The sequence below is a fragment of the Erinaceus europaeus genome, chromosome 7 (assembly GCF_950295315.1).
Source record: "Erinaceus europaeus chromosome 7, mEriEur2.1, whole genome shotgun sequence".
Classification (NCBI taxonomy): domain Eukaryota; kingdom Metazoa; phylum Chordata; class Mammalia; order Eulipotyphla; family Erinaceidae; genus Erinaceus; species Erinaceus europaeus.
Window position 1 is genome coordinate 13,408,437 of NC_080168.1, and position 19,179 is coordinate 13,427,615.

At 42.7% G+C, this 19,179-nt stretch overlaps 1 protein-coding gene across 4 annotated transcripts in view; it reads left to right on the plus strand.

Moving 5' to 3' along the window:
* Window positions 1–19,179, plus strand: part of GIGYF2 (GRB10 interacting GYF protein 2) — a 127,873-nt gene that overhangs the window by 70,583 nt on the left and 38,111 nt on the right. For 2 of the 4 annotated variants that reach the window (XM_016186879.2, XM_060193784.1), the window contains 5 exons: window positions 8,638–8,817; window positions 14,737–14,954; window positions 15,045–15,207; window positions 15,293–15,478; window positions 18,454–18,650. In XM_016186879.2, the coding sequence (XP_016042365.1) occupies window positions 8,638–8,817; window positions 14,737–14,954; window positions 15,045–15,207; window positions 15,293–15,478; window positions 18,454–18,650 (944 nt within the window). The remainder of the gene's footprint in view (window positions 1–8,637; window positions 8,818–14,736; window positions 14,955–15,044; window positions 15,208–15,292; window positions 15,479–18,453; window positions 18,651–19,179) is intronic. The other 2 variants (XM_016186882.2, XM_060193783.1) reach the window with 2 other exon arrangements.

The following is a 19,179-nucleotide window of genomic DNA, read 5'->3' on the forward strand; positions in this document are numbered from 1 at the left end:
TCATAGCTAAGGGTATGGGCACTGGAGTGCCCACACGGGAGCACAGCACTGCCTGTACACCAGCTGGACGGTTCAGTTCATTTGCTTTTGAGGCTGCCAGGGATTGGTACAGATGGTGAACCCCTCTCGCCCCAAAGACCTGGGCCCACCCAGCTGAATGAAAGTGGTGATGTCAGCTGGAGCTGACTCTAAAACACACCTATGGATGAACAGCATTTTAACATTTGTTCAACATTATGATAACTTAGATGTGACATTTCTCTTTTTAAAAAATAAAACAAGCAAGTAATAACCCCTATTTCTACCAAGCTGTGCTTGACAATGACAGAGCATTTAGTTGGAGTGCAGTGTCCAGCCTGTAGGTAATCTCCCTCCTGTTGTCATCAGTTCCTTTCTTACACAGTGTGCGTGGCCTTTTTTTTTTTTAGAATATGCTTAGCTTATTTACAGTTTTGCACACTTAAGCCCACCCACTGTTAAGTTTTCTCCAGAGATTTCAGGCAGCCTCTGGGTGGTTACCAGTTGACGATTACAGGGCTGCAGGGCTGTGTTGTAGATTCAAACCACATGAGGTGCCTTTTCAAAGAGATGCTGATATGTTCCAACCCTTCCAGGCTCTCCCTGCTAGCCAGGAACTGCTGTGTTTTCAGGACCCGTGCTAACAGGTCTGCCAGATTTTACCCTTTGGGGACTGGGCTGGGAAGGCAGTTGCAATTGACTGAGCAGTCAATAGAATTTCAGTTACTTCATCTGCACTACCTTGAGTTTTGTTTATGAGTACTTGTTGGCAAAAAGAAAGTATAAAAGCATCACCTGGATAGGATTCCCTTTCACTGGCTTCTCTGGCATTAGAAAATATTTTTAGTATTGGTCAGAGAATATATATCAGAATAGAGCATTACAAAGTTACTGGCTCAAAAAATTTGCACATAAACAAGATTCAAAGTCTGTTCCACAATTCTACTTTTGCTTTTGGTGTTTGGGCACTTGTAAGTTAGTTCCAAGTCTCACAGCTGTAGATTTTGTTGGCCGAGTGCCTCTTTCCTCCATCTGAAGTTTTCCATAAACACCATTTTTGGCTGTGAGTCAAACATTCACACAGGTGCCCTTTTACTGCTCTTTCTCCTTAGGAAGTCCACTCAATTAGACCAGACTAAAACCAACACTGCATTTTCATTTATTTTTTAGACAAATCCTATTCAGACTTAACTTTAAGACAGAAACAACTAAATATTGCCAAGGAAAATATATATATGGCACATCTGTATTTTGGTACCTTTGATACAACTTGAGTCGTTGATGTTAGAACATAACTTGTGTTTTATAGTTATCTAGTGTGCTTATGAAATGGCCACACGTGAGGGTCTGGGTGCTGCTACACCGGCTTGAGCATACATGTTACCATAACCAAGGACCAGGTTCAAGCTCCGGGACCCCAACTGCAGGGGGAAAGCTTTATAAGGGGTGTCTCTTTATTCCTACCCATCTCCCTCTACCATCTCAATTTCTCTTTAACTCTATCCAATAAATAATGTGAATGAAGATTTAAAAAAAAAACAACCCCAAAATTGAAATGGTCATGCTTGCTGTACTTTGCTTACTTTTAGTTTTGTAATGGGTTTCAGTTTTCCACATGGTCAAAAGCATCCAGTAGTTGTCTTTCACCTCCTTTACTTCACTAAACATAATCACCTCAGGAAGACTTTGATTTCAGAGGCAGAGAAGAGTCCCGTGGGTGAGTGTCCTTCAGTCATTTCATTTTGAGTCACTGTGGAATCCTGGAATTTTTAGATATGAAAGGAACTTTAAAGGGCTTGAGCAGTGGCTCATCTGGTAAAGTGCTTGTTGCCTTGCCCAAGGATCCAGGCTCAAGCCCCCAGCCCCTACCTGCAAGGAGAAAGCTTTGTGAAACAGCAGCAGTGTTTCCCCACTCCCAAAGAACTGTCTCCTCCCTCCCTCCTTTCTTTCATGTCTCTCTCTCTCTGTCTCCCTCTTACCTTTTCTCCATCTCTATAAAAATAAATGACATTTTAAAAAGAAATTTCTTTAAAAGAGAAAAAAAAAGCAAGGATAGAACATGAGCCCTCATGCAGAGTAAAATCTTCATGTTGGAGGAGTCCACTTTTAGCATTTTTCTCGGGGGTGTCTGTTTTATCATTTCTGCTGGAAGATAGATGTAGTTCCTCCTTTTAGATGTTAAATCTCCTTCTCTAAGATAGTATGTCTTTTGTTCTTGTAGAACTCGTTAAACTTAGATTCCAGATCTTCTTCCTACTGTAGTTTTCGTGGTATACCTGGCTGCTTCCTATGGATTTTATTTGTGAGCCAACTCTGATGCTGCTCCCAGGAGACTTTGCAATGTCGATTTCCCGCGAGGCAGAGTTTGCTTCACGGGGAGAGAGAAGCCAGCACGGCGCTCCAGCACATGCTGCTCAGGCTTGCCGTTTCTGTGCTCCACTGGGCTGAACTGCTTCCTGGGCCAGAGTATTTTGTGCGTATCAGTGGGCTGTCACCTGCGTTGCTCTCTGTCTCTTTTGAAGGAAAGGATGCAGACATTTAAAAGATTTAGTTATTAATGAGGAGGTTGGAGGGAGAGGAACTAGAACATCACTCTGGCACATGCAGTGTCAGGAATCAGACCTGTGGTTGGGTCGAGAGTCTTCTGGACTGCCTTTTATTAATTAATTTATTTATTTTAAATTATTAAAAAATTTTTTTTTGGTAGAGAAATCGAGAGGTGAGGGGAGATCGAGAGGGAGAGAGACAGAAACACCTGCATCCCTGCTTCACCACTCCTGAAGCTTTCTCCCTGCAGATGGGGACCAGGGGCTGGAACCTGGGCCCTTATGCACTGTAATGTGTGTGCTTAGCCAGGTGCACCACCACCGGGCCCCTGCCTTTTTTTTTTTTTAATCCTCTCTTCAATTATGTTTGTTTATAGAGACAGTCATGTTAATGTTTGCCAACTATGCATTTACATGCCAGCTGCTTTGATGGCATGATTCTGTTACGTTCGTATATATATATTTTGAATAGAGACAGAGAAATTGAGAGGGGAGGGGGAGATAGAGGGAGAGAAAGATAGACAACGCAGCACTGCTTCACCACTCATGAAGCTTCCCCCAGTAGGTAGGGTCAGGGGCTTAAACGTAGGTCTTTGAGCACCGTACTCTATGATCTCTATCTGGTGTGCCACCACCCAGTAGAGTTGTTGTCTAAAGCATTCTATTGCTATGATTCATTGGGCAATATTTGATTTATCAAGGAGTGGGCTTTTTTCTCCATTTTTAAAGAATCATGCTATTAGGAAAGTGTTTTGCAAGACAGCTGTTGTCACATGAGCCCTATTTATTTTTATTTTTGTATTAGAGTACTGCTCAGCTCTGGCTTGTGGTGATGGGGATCTGAACCTGGGACCTCAAAGCCTCAGGCATGAAAGTTGTTTGTATAACCTTTATGCCATCTGTACAGCTGACACAAAATGTTTATTCACAGTTTTTATTAATGTTGACACTGAATCTCTTTGAGACTGAAGTTACACAAAGGGGCACATAAAAGGGTTCAGATTTGGGGTCTGAGATGATCATCTCAGTGGATAAAGCATTGGACTCTCGAGCATGAGGTCTCAAGTTCAGTCAGAATGATTTTTTGGTTTCTTCCTTTCTTGCTAATAAATAGATCTAAAACAAAGTAAAATAGCTGAGTTTAAAAGTTCAGAATAGGGAGTCAGGCGGTAGCGCAGTGGGTTAAGCGCAGGTGGCGCAAAGTGCAAGGACCGGCGTAAGGATCTGGGTTCCAGCCCCCCCGGCTCCCCACCTGCAGGGGAGTCGCTTCACAGGCAGTGAACCAGGTCTGCAGGTGTCTATCTTTCTCTCCCCCCTCTGTCTTCCCCTCCTCTCTCCATTTCTCTCTGTCCTATCCAATAACAACCACATCAATAACAACAACAATAATAACTACAACAACAATAAAGAAAAAAAGACAACAAGGGCAACAAAAGGGAAAATAAATAAATAAATAAAAATTTAAAAAAAAAGTTCAGAATATAGAGTTTTTCAGCTTAAATGCAAGGGAGAAAGCCCACAGTCATCTATGAATGTAGTGCTCGATCAGAAGTAATGTAGAATCTCCCATAAAGCTGAATTTCAAAGAACTGTCCTATTGTCTGAGATTCCAACCTCTTGATGGTGCGGGTTCAGCATCCTAAAATTTGCTCGCTTTTCACAGTGATTGAAGACTATAGGAATTCTTCTGTGACAAAATATACTCGGTTACAAAGTCTGAACTCTATTGTTACAGGCTTGATTTTTATTTATTTGTTTATTTTTATTTTTATTTATTTTTTTAAATATGTCTTGGTTCTTCTCTTCCTCCTCCTTTTTTTTTTTAATATTTATTTATTCTCTTTTGTTGCCCTTGTTGTTTTATTGTTGTAGTTATTGATGTCATCCTTGTTGGGTAGGACAGAGAAATGGAGAGAGGAGGGGAAGATAGACACCTGCAGACCTGCTTCACCGCCTGTGAAGCGACTCCCCTGCAGGTGGGGAGCCGGGGGCTTGAACCGGGACACCTGCGCCGGTCCTTGTGCTTTGCGCCACCTGCGCTTAACCCGCTGTGCTACCGCCCGGCTCCCTTATTTGTTTATTTTATTACCACTCAAGGCCAGGTCTTTCAGATAAAGAGGAAGAGAAAGAAACAGACCACTGCACAGTCCCTCAGTGCGGTGGAAGTTGGTCAAAGCAGACGCCTTCCCATTTTAGCTAGCTTGCTGACCCTTGTCATAGAATCTTGAACTTGAAAGGACTAGTCTCCACCTGACAGACACATACACGGGCCCTTTTTCATAATAAGAATCAGATCTTCTGTACTGAAGATGTATAGATAAGTTGAGCCAGCATTTAGGTCGGGTTCTACTTTAGATAGTGCGTTAGCAGTAGCAATACTGGTTATGTACCTGTCTGTATTACTAATGGCACCGTAATTGCAGAGAAGTGTTTTCTGTCACACATATAAAGCAGATTATAAAATAGATATGCAGATTGTAGCTACATAAGAACATCACATTATATAAAAGAAAACTACGGTAGTGAGTTCCTTTTCTAAGATAGAGGAATTATTACTAAATTTTTAATAACTTTTGCAGTGTATAATATGTAAGAAAATTTATAATGACCAATTCTTGACAAGCTAAGTGCTTTGCCACTAGTTTCCCTTTACATACTTTGGAATAGTCACTGCTTTTTTAGAGGCTTCACATGAAAATCAAGTGTCTCCAGTAGCGCTCCATTATGCTGTCACCACTACAAGCACCCGCTGCTTGTCCCTTGTGGCTGATGGGTTACATGGGCTACAGGCCACTTCCCTTCCCCCTCCCCAAATATATACACATAACGGGTTTGTTTCTTGGTTGTACTTTGGAATTTTGTAAAATGGGCAGTTCACTTTTTATTTTAACTGTAGCCATGGAATATCTCCATACTTGAATTCATAAAACTGCCATAAATATTTGTTGAGGGAGTTGATGTATTTGTGGCTGTGTAACAATTACCCAAGAACTTCATTGTTAAAAACAGCAACCATTTGTCATCTTGGTTCTGTGGATCGAGAAGGAGAAATGTCGCTGTGTGGTTCTGGCTTGGATCCCTTATGACACCGGTCACTTTGGGCCTCAACTGGAATCGCATGCACTTCCAGGTTCACTCATGACTATTAAGTAGCAGGCCTCAGTTCTCTGCCCTGTGGGCTTTCCCCTCCTGACAGGCTGCTATAGTCCCTCAAAGAAAGTACCCTAGCTGGAAGCCACAGTCATGTTTGACTTAGTACTGTAAGTGCTCCTTCACTACGTCTGTATTCTGTTTAATGAGTGTGTTGTCAAGTCCAGTCAGAAATTTAGAGGAGACAGTTGCATAAAGACTAGAAGGCAGGTGAGATGGGGGTGCGGGACTGTTTTAGAGTCTGCCCCCTATAGTAGTAAGAACACAGCCCTTTCCTAAAGTAATGCCTGTTTGAGCATGTAAAGTGTTGGATGTAATACACGTGAAATGAAGTGAAATGTAAGGGCACCCCAAAAAAAACAATTTACTTATTTTCAAATGCTACTGCCTCTCTATATATATTTTCACTTTGAAGAAACAAAAATATTAATAGAAAGCATTGAGGTTATTGTGGGACTATATAAGTTACTGTTTTCAGCTGAGACATTGATGTTTTTGATCTGGAATCTCGGTGATTTCTCACTGATGAAACTATAATCTGTGGAATTGGTGCAATTTGAAAGAAACTTACCCTTTTTAAAAAAATTTTCTTTATTGGAGGATTAATGATTTACAGTTGACAGTAAAAACAGTAGTTTGTACATGCATAACATTTCCACATAACAATACAATCATAGGCGGTGAAGCAGGTCTGCAGGTGTCTTTCTCTCCTCCTCTCTGTCTTCCCCTCCTCTCTCCATTTCTCTCTGTCCTATCCAACAATGACAACAACAATAATAACTACAACAATAAAACAACAAGGGCAACAAAAGGGAATAAATAAATAAATAAAATAAAATAAAAATTTATACAGAAAAGCATTCTGCCAATATTTTCCTCTAAGTATCTGATAGTTTCTGGTCTAACATTCAAGTCCTTGATCCATTTGGAATTTACTTTTGTGTTTGCTGAAATATAGTGGTTCAGTTTCATTCTTCTGCATGTTTCAACCCAATTTTACCAACACCATTTGTTGAGGAGACTCTTCTTTTCCCATTTAATAGTTTGGGCACCTTTGTCAATGAATATCCTTTGAAAATACCAGCTTATTTAACTTGGTGTACAAGGATTTCTTACTATTCACCTCTCTAAATATTTTATTCATTTATGTATTGAATAGAAGCAGAGAAATCATGAGGGGGAAAGGGAGGTAGAGACACCTACAACACTGCTTCACTCCTTATAAATAAAGCTTCCCCGTGCAGGTGGGGAGCAGGGCCTTGAACCCAAGTGCTTGCACACTTTAACATGTGCACTCAGCCAGATGCACCACCACCCAGCCCCTATATAGCTCTTAAAAAAACTTTTTTTTTTTAAATCTACTTATTAATTAGAGAAGGAAAACCGGAACTTATGTAATGCTGGGATTAAACTAGGACCATATGCTTGAGAGTCCAGTGCTTTATCCACTGCACTGCCCCTTGGACCACTCATTTTTATATCTGCTAAGTTACATCCGGCTAGAGACGGCTTGGCTTTGCATTCTGTTCTAAAGCAATTTGTTGTATGACTAGGTACTAGACTAAATGGAAAAAGTCTACAGCCTCTCTTTTTTTTGAAGATACAATATCTACTTTTGAGAGAGACAGTATCTAATTTTGAATCTAATCTTTTGGAATAGGAGAGGTTGAAAACACAAATATCCTATTTGGATAGAAAGTATATATTGAGATACATCTTAGAATTTTAAAATGTTGTGTAACTGAGAGAAATAGCAAGTATATGCCAGTAAGAAAGGATTGTTGGGGGGGGGGGCGCGGGCAGTAGCGCCGTGGGTTAAGCACACATGGTGCAAAGTGCAAGGACCGGTGTAAGGATCCTGGTTGGAGCCCCCGGCTCCCCACCTGCAGAGGGAGTCCCTTCACAGGCGGTGAAGCATGTCTGCAGGTGTCTATCTTTCTCTCCTCCTCTCTGGATTCCTCTCCTCTCTTGATTTCTCTCTGTCCTATCCAACAACGACAGCAGCAACAACAGCAGCAGTTAATAACAACAATGATAAAGAACAAGGACAACAAAAGGGAAAAAATAGCCTCCAGGAGCAGTGGATTTGTAGTGCAGGCACCGAGCCCCAGCAGTAACCCTGGAGGCCAAAAAAAAGGATTGTCAAGATACATTGGTAATTGAGGTCAGTCACTCATGAATGAGAGCTCCGCGTAGACATGCATAGGTAAAGCCATCCACATTTATAAGAATTTCATGTTAGACATCAGGGTTATCACTGCGGTTCCATGCCTGCATGATTCCCCTGCTCCTGGTGGACTCTTTGTGATCCCCCCAAATATAGAGGAGGAGAGACAGAGAAGGAGAGAGACTGTAAGCACCGCTGTACTGGTGTGAAACTCCCCTGTGTGCTCCCATGTGGTGGCCAGTGGGGGGAACCTGGGTGCTCCCAGATGATAAGTGTGTTCCCCAGATGGGCCATCTGTTGGTCCTGTCTGAAACTCTTGATTTTGCTGATTTCGAGGGAGTCTTCAGGAGGGGTGGGGATGTGCTTCTCCCCCCCCCCCCCCATATACATACTACTTTTCTTTGAAATAAATGCCCTTCCCCCGACCTGCAGGGGGAGAGCTTTGCAAGTGGTGAAGCAGGGCTGCAGGTGGCATGCTTTCTTCCCCCTTGCTCCCCCCACCCTCCTCCCCACCCCTTCCCTCCATCTCTATCTCTATCATTCCTTTCTGTCTCAATTTCTGGCTCTCTATCCAGTAAGTAAAGATAATAAAATATAGTAAAATAAAATAAAAATAAATAAATACCCAGTCTGAACACTCAAGTCTCATACTGAAATGGACATACTGGCAGGGGAGTTTGATTTGAGCAGTCAGGTTTGCTTTACAAGTTTTGTGTAACCAAGACTCACATTCACTTACTATTTTTATTTTTACAGGGAGACCAAATTTTGAGGAAGGTGGACCAACATCGGTGGGGAGAAAGCATGAATTTATACGATCAGAAAGCGAAAACTGGCGTATCTTTCGGGAGGAACAAAATGGAGAAGATGAAGATGGAGGCTGGCGGCTAGCTGGATCCAGGAGGGATGGAGAGAGGTGGCGACCCCACAGTCCCGGTAAGCAAGTTTTTAGTAAAGGCACAAAGAAACATAACAAGTGAGCGTTCAGCAGAGAATGTTAGGACAGAGAGACAAAGACAGACTGGTAAAGGGCAACGAGGCGGCTTGTGTGTCATCACACCCCACCTTACTGACAGCCCTCATCAGAGCCCCTCATCAGCGCAGTTGATTGAGGGGATTTTATATTTCTGGGGCAAATAATGTGGTTAACTGCAAGAATGAGATGATTTCATTGACTTCCTCTAACTCTCTCTTTTTTAAAGACATACTTTAGGACTTATGAAAGCACTATAATTACACTCAGGAATATGTCCCTATCTCCCTCCCCACCTCCAAAAAAAAAAAGAAATACAGAATTAAAAAAGAAAGAAAAGTTTGTTTTTCCTGTATAAGAAAGGATTTATTGTTTCATTTTTTTGCCCTGAAAATGTGATTTATGCTTATTTGAAGAATAAACTTAAAACCCAGGTCAAAAACATAATCACAAGTTCATTCTTTTGTCCCTCTAACTTTAGACAAAGGAGAGAGAATAGTAGTGATTAGTGGTTTTGTAAGTTCTTCTGCTTGAGTCTTGAGAATGCTTCAAACTGTTCTTCCCTGACATTAGATATGCTCGTAATTGAAGACACTGGTGCTTTGTGTCAAAGTTCATCCCCTACCCAAGTGCTGATTCCATCCCTCATGATGATCAGATGCCACTGTAGCTGGAATTGTGGGGTCATGCAGACTGCAGCTCAGAGTGTGTATGTGTCTTGTGAATTTCGTGTGCGTGACATTGCCTGTCAGCTATGTCAGGATGCTTGTCTTTAGTATGCTTCTGTAAATATTCTTCTGAGTAGGCAGTGCAATAGACACTAACATACTTTACAGTGTGGTGGGTAGGGAGAAGCACTGAGTCAACGTCAGGGTAGTTAAAACACTTTTGCTTTCAACTCCTGACTGCCTCTTGGGTGACTTTTCTGTCATTGGTAGACATTGTTTACATCACACTTTTGGAGGCAGTTCCTCTCAGTCTGCATCTGGGCAACCAAATTATAGTTCCTTTCAGGAGATGGCAGCATTTTGTGTTCATTTTGCCACAAGTTGAAGGGCTTGTAGACTGTGCCCAAGGAATGCTCTTTGAAAGAGCGGACAGGATCTGGACTTAGTGAGAAGATAAATGCAGTGGATAAAAAACAAGGTGATGGTTTTGGAAGGTGAAGGCTCTTTCTGAGCCCAAATGTCTGATGTTGACTCTGTTAAAAGGAATTAAACAAAGTAAAGCTATATTCCAACACTGACCCTTCTCACCTTGGATTTGGGGTATGTATTGGCTTTTTCTTATCTTTCATAAAACTTTGTTTGTAATTGATTTTTATGCCATACTTTGCCAACGTGACAATTCAAACAACAACAAAAAATTCTTATTAAGGCACTGTGATTCAGGCACCAAGCCCCAGTGATAATCCCAGTGGCAAATACTGCCAGAGCAAACAATTTCAGTGCTTTTTGGTTTTGTTTTTGTTTTTAAGCAAAAGCACTGTTCAGCTCTGGCTTATGTTGGTGCCAGGGACTGAACCTGGGACCCGTAAGGCCTCAGGCTTATGATCCCTATGTTCTGACTTGTTGAGTCATCTCCTAAACCCTTCAGTGTTTCACACACACACACACACACACACACACACACGTTGATTCAGTGCTTCTCCCTACCCACCACACTGTAAAGTATGTTAGTGTCTATTGCACTGCCTACTCAGAAGAATATTTACAGAAGCATACTAAGACAAGCATCCTAACATATAGCTGACAGGGTAAAAGAGGGAGAGAGAAGTAGAGGCACCCAGTGCTTGTGAAGCTTCCTCCCTGCTGGGGCTGGGAGCTTGAACACAGCTCCTTGCATATGGTAGCATGTGCTCTCTACTGGGGTGTGCCACCATCCATCATGTGTTTTTAAGATAATTTAGAGAACACACAGATAAATGGGACTGGGGGGTGGTGGACTGTAAATAATGCATTTTAAAAGAAATAGCACCTGTTGAGTTGTCAGAAAAATCACAGTCTCCACAGCTCTACAGTTACTTTTTTATTAGGATTTTGTTGATTTTTGTTTGTTCTTGATTCTATTGGTTTCTGGAACTTCACTGCTCCTGGCCACCTTTTTCAGATAGAAAGACAGACAGTGATAGGTAGCACAGTACCAGAGCTTCCTTCAGTGGAGTATGGGCTGGGCCCAAGCCTGAGGATGCACGTGACAAAGCACACACGATGTCCAAGGTATTAAGTCTGACTGACTCTCCCTTCTGACAAGGGCTGTCAAGCAGTGGTAAGTCTGCTACATTTAGTTTCATGAAGACATTTTATCATTTACTATTAAGACAGCAAAGTCAAGGGACAAAGTTTTATTAAAATCAGCCACACAGAACTCTGGTGGTGGGTGTGGCATGGAGCTATACACTGTTATCTTACAATCCTACAACATACTATTAACAAAAAATTTAATTGGGGAGTTGGGCTGTAATGCAGTGGGTTAAGCGCATGTGGCATGAAACTCAAGGACCAGCATAAGGATCCCAGTTCGAGCCCCGGCTCCCCACCTGCAGGGGAGTCACTTCATGGCAGGTCTGCAGCTGTCATGTTTCTCTCCCCCTCTCTGTCTTCTCTTCCTCTCTCCATTTCTTTCTGTCCTATCCAACAACGACAACATCAATAACAACAACAACAACAAAAAGGCAACAAAGGGGAAAATAAATTTAAAAAATTTAAAAATCGTAATTCAAGAAAAAAAAAAAACTTCACAACTGGATATGTGCAGTAATGGGAACATGAAGAACAGCTGAGCCCACTCTGGAGCTGAACTTGGGAAAGTTGGAGAGAGACATGAGCAGACGCCTAGAAGGGCAGGTAGCACTCAGCTTGCAGTGCAGCCTTAAGAAGGCTGAGATGATAGCAGTGGAGAGAGCACTCTGAAATGCACGTTTGATCACGAGTGTTCCTTTGAGTAATTTCTCTGGGCTAACATTTAAGAAATCTGGGTATAAAGTTCTTTTTCATAGAAGACAGTCAGTAAGTAGTAAGTAAAGCATTGGGAGTGTGGGAATACTTTTTTGCTTGCTTCGTGAGTGGGTTATAAGATACTTCCTGCATTTGGCATTTTAACATTTTGCCCTTTGGCTTTCAGGTTGGCTTTCTGGCTTTAGCAAACTGAGCCTGAGTAGTAAGGACATTAAACTTTGTCTATCTCCCATGGAGGAAGCAGTCAAGGAGGAGAAAATAATAGGTTAAAACTGCCCCTGCTCGGAGTTGGGCGGTAGCGCAGCGGGTTAAGTGCAGGTGGTGCAAAGCACAAGGACCAGCTTAAGGATCCCGGTTCGAGCCCCTGGCTCCCCACCTGCAGGGGAGTTGCTTCAAAAGTGGTGAAGCAGGTCTGCAGGTGTCTGTCTTTCTCTTTCCCCTCTCTGTCTTACCCATCTCTCTCCATTTCTCTCTGTCCTAACAACGACAGCATCAATAACAACAACAACAATAACTACAACAATTAAGAATAAAAAAAAAACTGCCCCCTCTCTTTACAACCCTCTTCACTTGGGCTTGTCAGGTGTGGTTTTTCTTTTCTTTTTCTTTTTCTTTTTTTTAAAGAAAGATAACAGGGTAGCGCTCCATCATTTGTAGTGTTCCATCAGTTTTGCTTGTTTTTATCTGGTGCTGGGGATCGAGGACCAGACCTCAGGCCTTCTTGTTTGCAGGCTACTTGCTGCTCTGCTGAGCCATCTCCATGAGCCAGATTTTTCAGATTTCAACAGGTTTCCTTTTCTCTAATACCTTAGCTAGAATATTTTATTCGTAGGCTTTTTTGGTAGGAAAGTAGTTATAACACATGGTATGCTAGGGTGGATTTAGGAATGTCCCTGGGGGCGTTATACGGAAACCAAAGCTCCCTAGGGAGAGATGAGAGAGGGAAAGAGATTATGTTACTGTGGAAAAAGCAGTAGAGGGTGCAGAGTTGGATTCTAGTACTGCTATCAGCGCCCCCCCCGCCCCCCCCCCCCAGAATTAGGAGAGCAGGCTATATACATAGCACCTCTGTTGAGCCCCACTGCTGTAACTCCACAACTCTTTGCTGGAAATCAGAATCACTCAATGGGGTCTTGGCATAAACAAACAGAGACATGAATTTAGATGCTGTGCGGTGACAAAGGAAACTAGCTGTCTTACCCACAAGGAATGCCGCTTTCAGGAAGAGAAAGCAGCTGCTTTACTACTAGCCAGGGGAGATGGCACAGCCCTGAGTTTGGGGAGGAACCAGGTGCACTAAAGCTGGGCTGGTTCTTGACCTCCTGAGTGGCCAGTCAGCATTTCAATTAAAAGGCTTATTGAAAAATGTGTGCTTTGGGGCTGGGGAGACAGCCTAACGGTTATGCTAGTGGCTTAAACCGGAGGTTCTGGGCTGTCAAGTTCAGTCCCCAACACTACCATAAACCAGAGCTGAGAAGTACTCTGGTTAAAAATAAATAAGGTCGAGCAGTAGTGCAGTGGCTTAATGTGCACATGGTGCGAAGCTCAAGGACCAGTGTAAGGATCTTGGTTCGGGCCCCCTGCTCCCCACCTGCAGGGGGTTGCTTCATAGACCTGCAAGCAGGTCTGCAGGTGTCTTAGCTTTCTCTCCCCCTCTCTGTCTTCTCTCTCCATTTCTCTTTATTCTATCCAACAACACCGCCACCAATAACAACTATAATAATAATAATAACCACAAAAACGATAAAACAACAAGGGCGACAAAAGGGAAAAAATAGCCTCCAGGAGCAGGGATTCGTGGTGCAGGCACTGAGCCTGAGCAGTAACCCTGGAGGCCAATAAACAAACAAACAAAGTGTGCTTGGAGTAAAGTGCTCTTTCAGAGTGATTTGCTTTAGGGCTGGAGAGATAGCTCATCAGGTAGGGCTCATACCTTGCCATGCATGGAGCTCGGGTTGAGTCTTGGCCATACAGGGAAAGTATCGTGGTACCAGGGAAGCTTCAGTGCTGTGGTTTCTTTCCTCCGAACTATATATGCCATAAAATGTATTTGTTTTATATATTTATATTGATATATATTTATATAATACATGTTTTTATTTATTTATTGGGTAGAGGCTGAAATTGAGTGGGGAGGGGGAGATAGATACCTGCAGCACTGCTTCACCACTTGTGAAGTTTTTCTCCTCCAGGTGGGGACCAGGGCCTTGCGATAGGGTCCATGCTTACTCTAATGTGTGACCATAGCAGCTGTGCCACCCCCTGTCCCATGTCCTTTCTTATCTGAATGGAAAAATCATCCAGGGGGTGGGGCAAGCAGTTGGTGTTTTTTTTTTTTTTTGCCTCCAGGGTTATTGCTGGGGCTCGGTGCCTGCACCAGAAATGCACGCCTCCTGGGGGTCCATTTTCCCCCCTTTTGTTGCCCTTGTTGTTTATCGGTGTTGTTGTTATTGTTGTCGTTGTTGTTGGATAGGACAGAGAGAAATTGAGATGGGAGGGAAAGACAGAGGGAGAGAAAGACACCTGCAGACCTGCTTCACCGCCTGTGAAGCGACTCTTCTACAGGTGGGGATCTGGGGGCTCAAACCAGGATCTTTAAGCCGGTCCTTGGGCTTTGTGCCACCTGCACTTAACCCGCTGCACTACCGCCCAGCTCCCGAGCAGCTGTTTTTAAGCGTCCTCTGTGGAAGCTTGGGTGAGTATTAAGTGACTGAATGTCAGTGAAGGGACTGCTGTCATCAGTTAGTGATGGTCTGTGGATGCTGAGCTTGAATTTTCCTAATTAGTCTTCAGTAGGTCGACTTATTTGGACTTGCTTTCAATTCTGATTTTCTCCTTTATCCCCTACCCTTGGCTGACTTGTTCAGATACTGTCACGAACCTTTTCTGAGGCTTTTGTTCTCCTCTTCTCCACCCTCATCTCAGATGGCCCCCGTTCTGCAGGTTGGCGGGAACATATGGAACGGCGGCGAAGGTTCGAGTTTGATTTCCGAGATCGGGATGATGAGCGGGGTTACCGGAGGGTGCGCTCTGGCAGTGGAAGCATAGAAGATGACAGGGATAGCTTGCCCGAATGGTGCTTAGAGGATGCTGAAGAAGAAATGGGCACATTTGACTCATCTGGGGCATTCCTCTCTCTCAAGGTAAGCTAATTTGTTTCCATTGTTATGATACGCCCTGGCCTTACTACAAAAGCCAAACGTGCCACTGACCTCTGGCTTTTCTTGCCACAGAAAGTCCAGAAAGAGTCTATTCCAGAAGAGCAGGAAATGGATTTCCGGCCTACAGAGGAAGGGGAGGAGTGCTCTGATTCTGAAGGTAGCCATAATGAAGAAGCCAAAGAACCCGACAAGACAAATAAGAAAGAGGGAGAGAAGACAGACAGAGGAGGGACTGGTAAGGTCCATTATACTACTAGCCTCTTCATTTCAGTAAGTCAAAAAAATTTAAGTTGTTAATTTAAGGTTATTTCATGTCACAGAAGTTAGTGAAGAAGCAACCCAAACCTCCTCATCTGCTGGACCAGGTACTCCTTCAGATCATCAACCTCAGGAATCAGCACAGTTTGAGAGGACAGAGGACCCCAAAACTGAGCAAACAGAAAAAAGTGAAGAAGAGAGTCGGACAGAAAATAGTCTGCCAGCCAAAGTACCCAGCAGAGGGGATGGTATGTATTCAAAGCAGACACTCTGGACTAGGAATCTGCTTGGGCCAGTGACTACTGATAAGATTGGCTTCCTTTTTGTGCCTCCACAACAGCTTTTGTCCATAAATTATTGGAGGGGGGGGGCTTGTCAAACACTGCTTCTCACAGATGTGTCTATCCCAGAATTGACTAAAGCAGAAGCAAGAAGGGCCAAACTCAGAATATCATTCTCAGGGTTTTATGACCCAGCCCTCCTGGTGTCACTTGAGGAAGCTGTGATTAGGATCCTGTGCATCATCTGAGTCCTCTGTTAAACACCTTCCTTTCATGTAAAAGCTATGCATGTTTCCAGAGAAGCTGAAAACATGGATGAATCTGTGTCCTATCACCTCCTGGCCTATAGTTCCTACTAAACTATAGTTCCTTTTCACGGTTACTCTATTGTATTTAGATTGCTTATATTCCTTTGTAGGCAACATTCCCGTGTTTCTTCTTGTACATGCTCTTTAAATTGCATTGTAGTGTTTATGTTGAGGGCTAATTGATTTCAGCCTATAAATTCAGGCCCTTTAACTCGCCCTATTAGCCTGCCATGGTCTGGCCCTTCCCTTCTCCCATTCAGTTTTAATATCAGCTGATACATCCTTGAGTGACTCTACTGTCTGTTCCAGTGCTAAGGGACTTGTATATCCCGAGCACTGTCTCATTGCTAGTAGTCATTGTTTCAGTTCTGTGCCTCTAAATTACTTTTGGTTCATTTTCTTGAATGTGCACACCTGGGGCATTATTCTTGGGAGATTTTGTGATGTGATTGATTCAGGCACATGTAGTTTGAGAAAGCTTCATACCTGCAGAATAAAGACTGCATATCTAGGGCATATAATTATGATAGGAGCTTCTGATAGACTCTTGGAATGTTTCAATAACAAGTGACTTTGAGCTTGTCTTAAAAGAACAACAGAAACAGAATTTATAGGTAAATGTAGTCAAATGAGTTGAGTAAGAACATTAAGTGAGGAAGTAGGACTGATACAGTCATGGGATAGAAATCAGCTCTTGGGAGTCGGGCGGTAGTGCAGCGGATCAAGTGCAAGGACCAGCATAAGGATCCCGGTTGCAGCCCCCAGCTCCTCACCTGCAGGGGAGTCGCTTTACAGGTGATGAAGCAGGTTTGCAGGTGTCTTTCTCTCACCCTCTTAGTCTTCCCCATCTCTCTCTATTTCTCTCTGTCCTATCTAACAATGATGAGATCAATAACACCAACAGTAATAACTACAACAACAATTTTTTTTTTTAAAAAAAAAGGGCAACAGAAGGGAAAATAAATAAAAGAAACTAACAATAGCCTTGTAAATCATTACTGGCTCCCAATAAAGGTATTTAATTTTTATTTTTTATTTTTTAAAAAGAAGAAATCAGCTCTTGTATATTCCTTGCCATGCTCCCCTTACCCTCTCCAGTTTTGTCCTTCAATTTTTTGGATAGGACTGAGAAATTGAAAGGGAGAAAGATAGAAACCTGCAGGCCCGCTTCATTGCTTGTAAAGCAACCCTCCTGCAGGTGGGGAGCTGGGGGCTTGAACTGGGATCCTTATGTGGGTCATTGCACTTTGTACTATGTACTCTTAAACCCAGTGTGCCACTGTCCAGCTCCCCTGTATCTTGATTTTGTATCCTGCCATTTTATTGCACTTATTAATGACTTCAGCCCTTTGCAAGAGCAACAAAGAGTGAGGGATCAAAGATGACTGAGGTTCCAAATAGGATAATGGTGTCATTAATAGGAGAGAAGAGTGGAAGTTAAATTGAAGTTGGGAAGAGAGAATAAATTCAGGTTCGAGTATTGATTCTGAGCATTGATGAGAATTTAGGTAGAGATAGCCAGAGAAAGGAGCCAGGTGGTGACGAACCTGGTTGAGTATACATTTAAGGCTAGAGGGAATTTGAGAAGAAAAGTGGAGTGGTTACAGGACCTGGGTGATTCTTGTAGAAGGTAAGTAAAAGGGAGATAGAGAAAATGTTCAGAAGTAAAGTTGTATAGAGTGCAAGACATTTCAGAAGGAGCATTTCTTCTTGGAATTGGGTAATATCAGCCTATCATAAGAGGCTGAAAAACCTCTGGGGTTGGGCACATTGGGGCAATCCCTATCTGCAGGAAGGAAGCCCCGCTATGTGAGATGTGAGTAGAAACCCCACTGTAGCAGGTGTGGATGGTAGTGAGGCAGAGGCCTCTTAAGAAAATTGGCAAAGAAAGGTTAAGAGTGAGAGGCATAGGAATTTGGAGAAGCTGTCTGTAATTGAACAAACAAGGCTTTGAAGAGGAAATGCCAGTTGTATCTAATTTCTCCCTCCTTCCCTTCCCTTCCCTCCCCCCCTCCCTCCCTCTCTCCCTCTCCCCCTCTCCCCCCTCCTCCTGCTTTACCACTTAAGAGGTTGCATGCTAAGAGGTTCAAGATTAGAAGTAGGAACCAAGATAGAATTCTTTTGCAGCCGCTATTCTTACTGGGGAGAGTTGTCTACGCGGTAAAGGCACATTCCTGTACTTCTCATTATCCTACAGAATGTAATGTATTGAGTTATACTAACTGATTTGAAATAGGTACTTATTCAAGATAATTACAGGTATTTTTAATAAGGGTTTGGCAACAAGAGATGGCATGATTGAGAAGATTTATGGACACTATCTTCCTTTACTATTCAGAGATAGTAGAAAGGGAGTTAAGTTTGATTCTATTCTCAAGAATTAGAACTGTAACTATGTAGTAAACACTGAGAGAACTGTCTACCTTTTATCTCTCACATCTTGTCCTCCTATGGATGTACTTTGTTATTCCAGGAAGCCACGGTTCCTCCCCTTAAGAAGTAGCTCAGTGTTGGAGAAGCAGTTCACATTGTTGATCCATTTATGAGCAAACTGCCTGACTGAATTATGCAGCTACCAGTCCTAAGAGTCTGTGTTTTAAGGGGTATTCATCTGGCTTTGTTTCTCCCATCTAGAAATGGTTCCTGATGTCCAGCAACCTCTGTCACAGATTCCTCCAGATACACCATCTCCTCTTCTCATACTTCCACCTCCTGCTCCCAATCCTAGTTCTGCCCTCCGGGCAGTTGAAACACCAGTTGTAGGTGCTCCTGGAATGGGCAGTGTTTCCACAGAGCCAGATGATGAAGAGGGTCTCAAACATTTGGAACAGGTAAAAGTCATGTCCTCATTTTTTTTTCTTCCTCTCAAACTGCTACAAACATTGCAAAAAGACAAATGGGTCTTTAAAATGAGAGATTTTTTCACACTAGATTTTAAGTACTGGAAAAGTTTGTATATTTAGTATTTATTTGTGTAATTGTCTTTCAAATCATTTCATGCTCATTAGTTTCTGCTATGCAGCAGTCATTACGCTGGGTTATTTTTTGCTCTTCTGAGGTCGCCCTTAGCTGTTTACTTTTCTTTTTTTCTTTTTGGAAGTTAATGGAATGCCAAAAATGGCGAATACAAGCAACTGTGGCTGGGCACTGTGTTTTCTGTATTTTTTGTCTTAAATGTAACAAGGAAAAAAAATTAGCCCCTTGAAGTATTAACATTTTATTCATGTCTCTAGATTTCCCTAAGATTATATGTACATTGTTGTGTGTAAATAATGACTTTCTTCCTATGAAAGAGCCACTCCTTCCTTGATGGTGAGGGAGGGGTGGAAGTGCTTAAGGGAAGAAGGATGTTGCAGTATT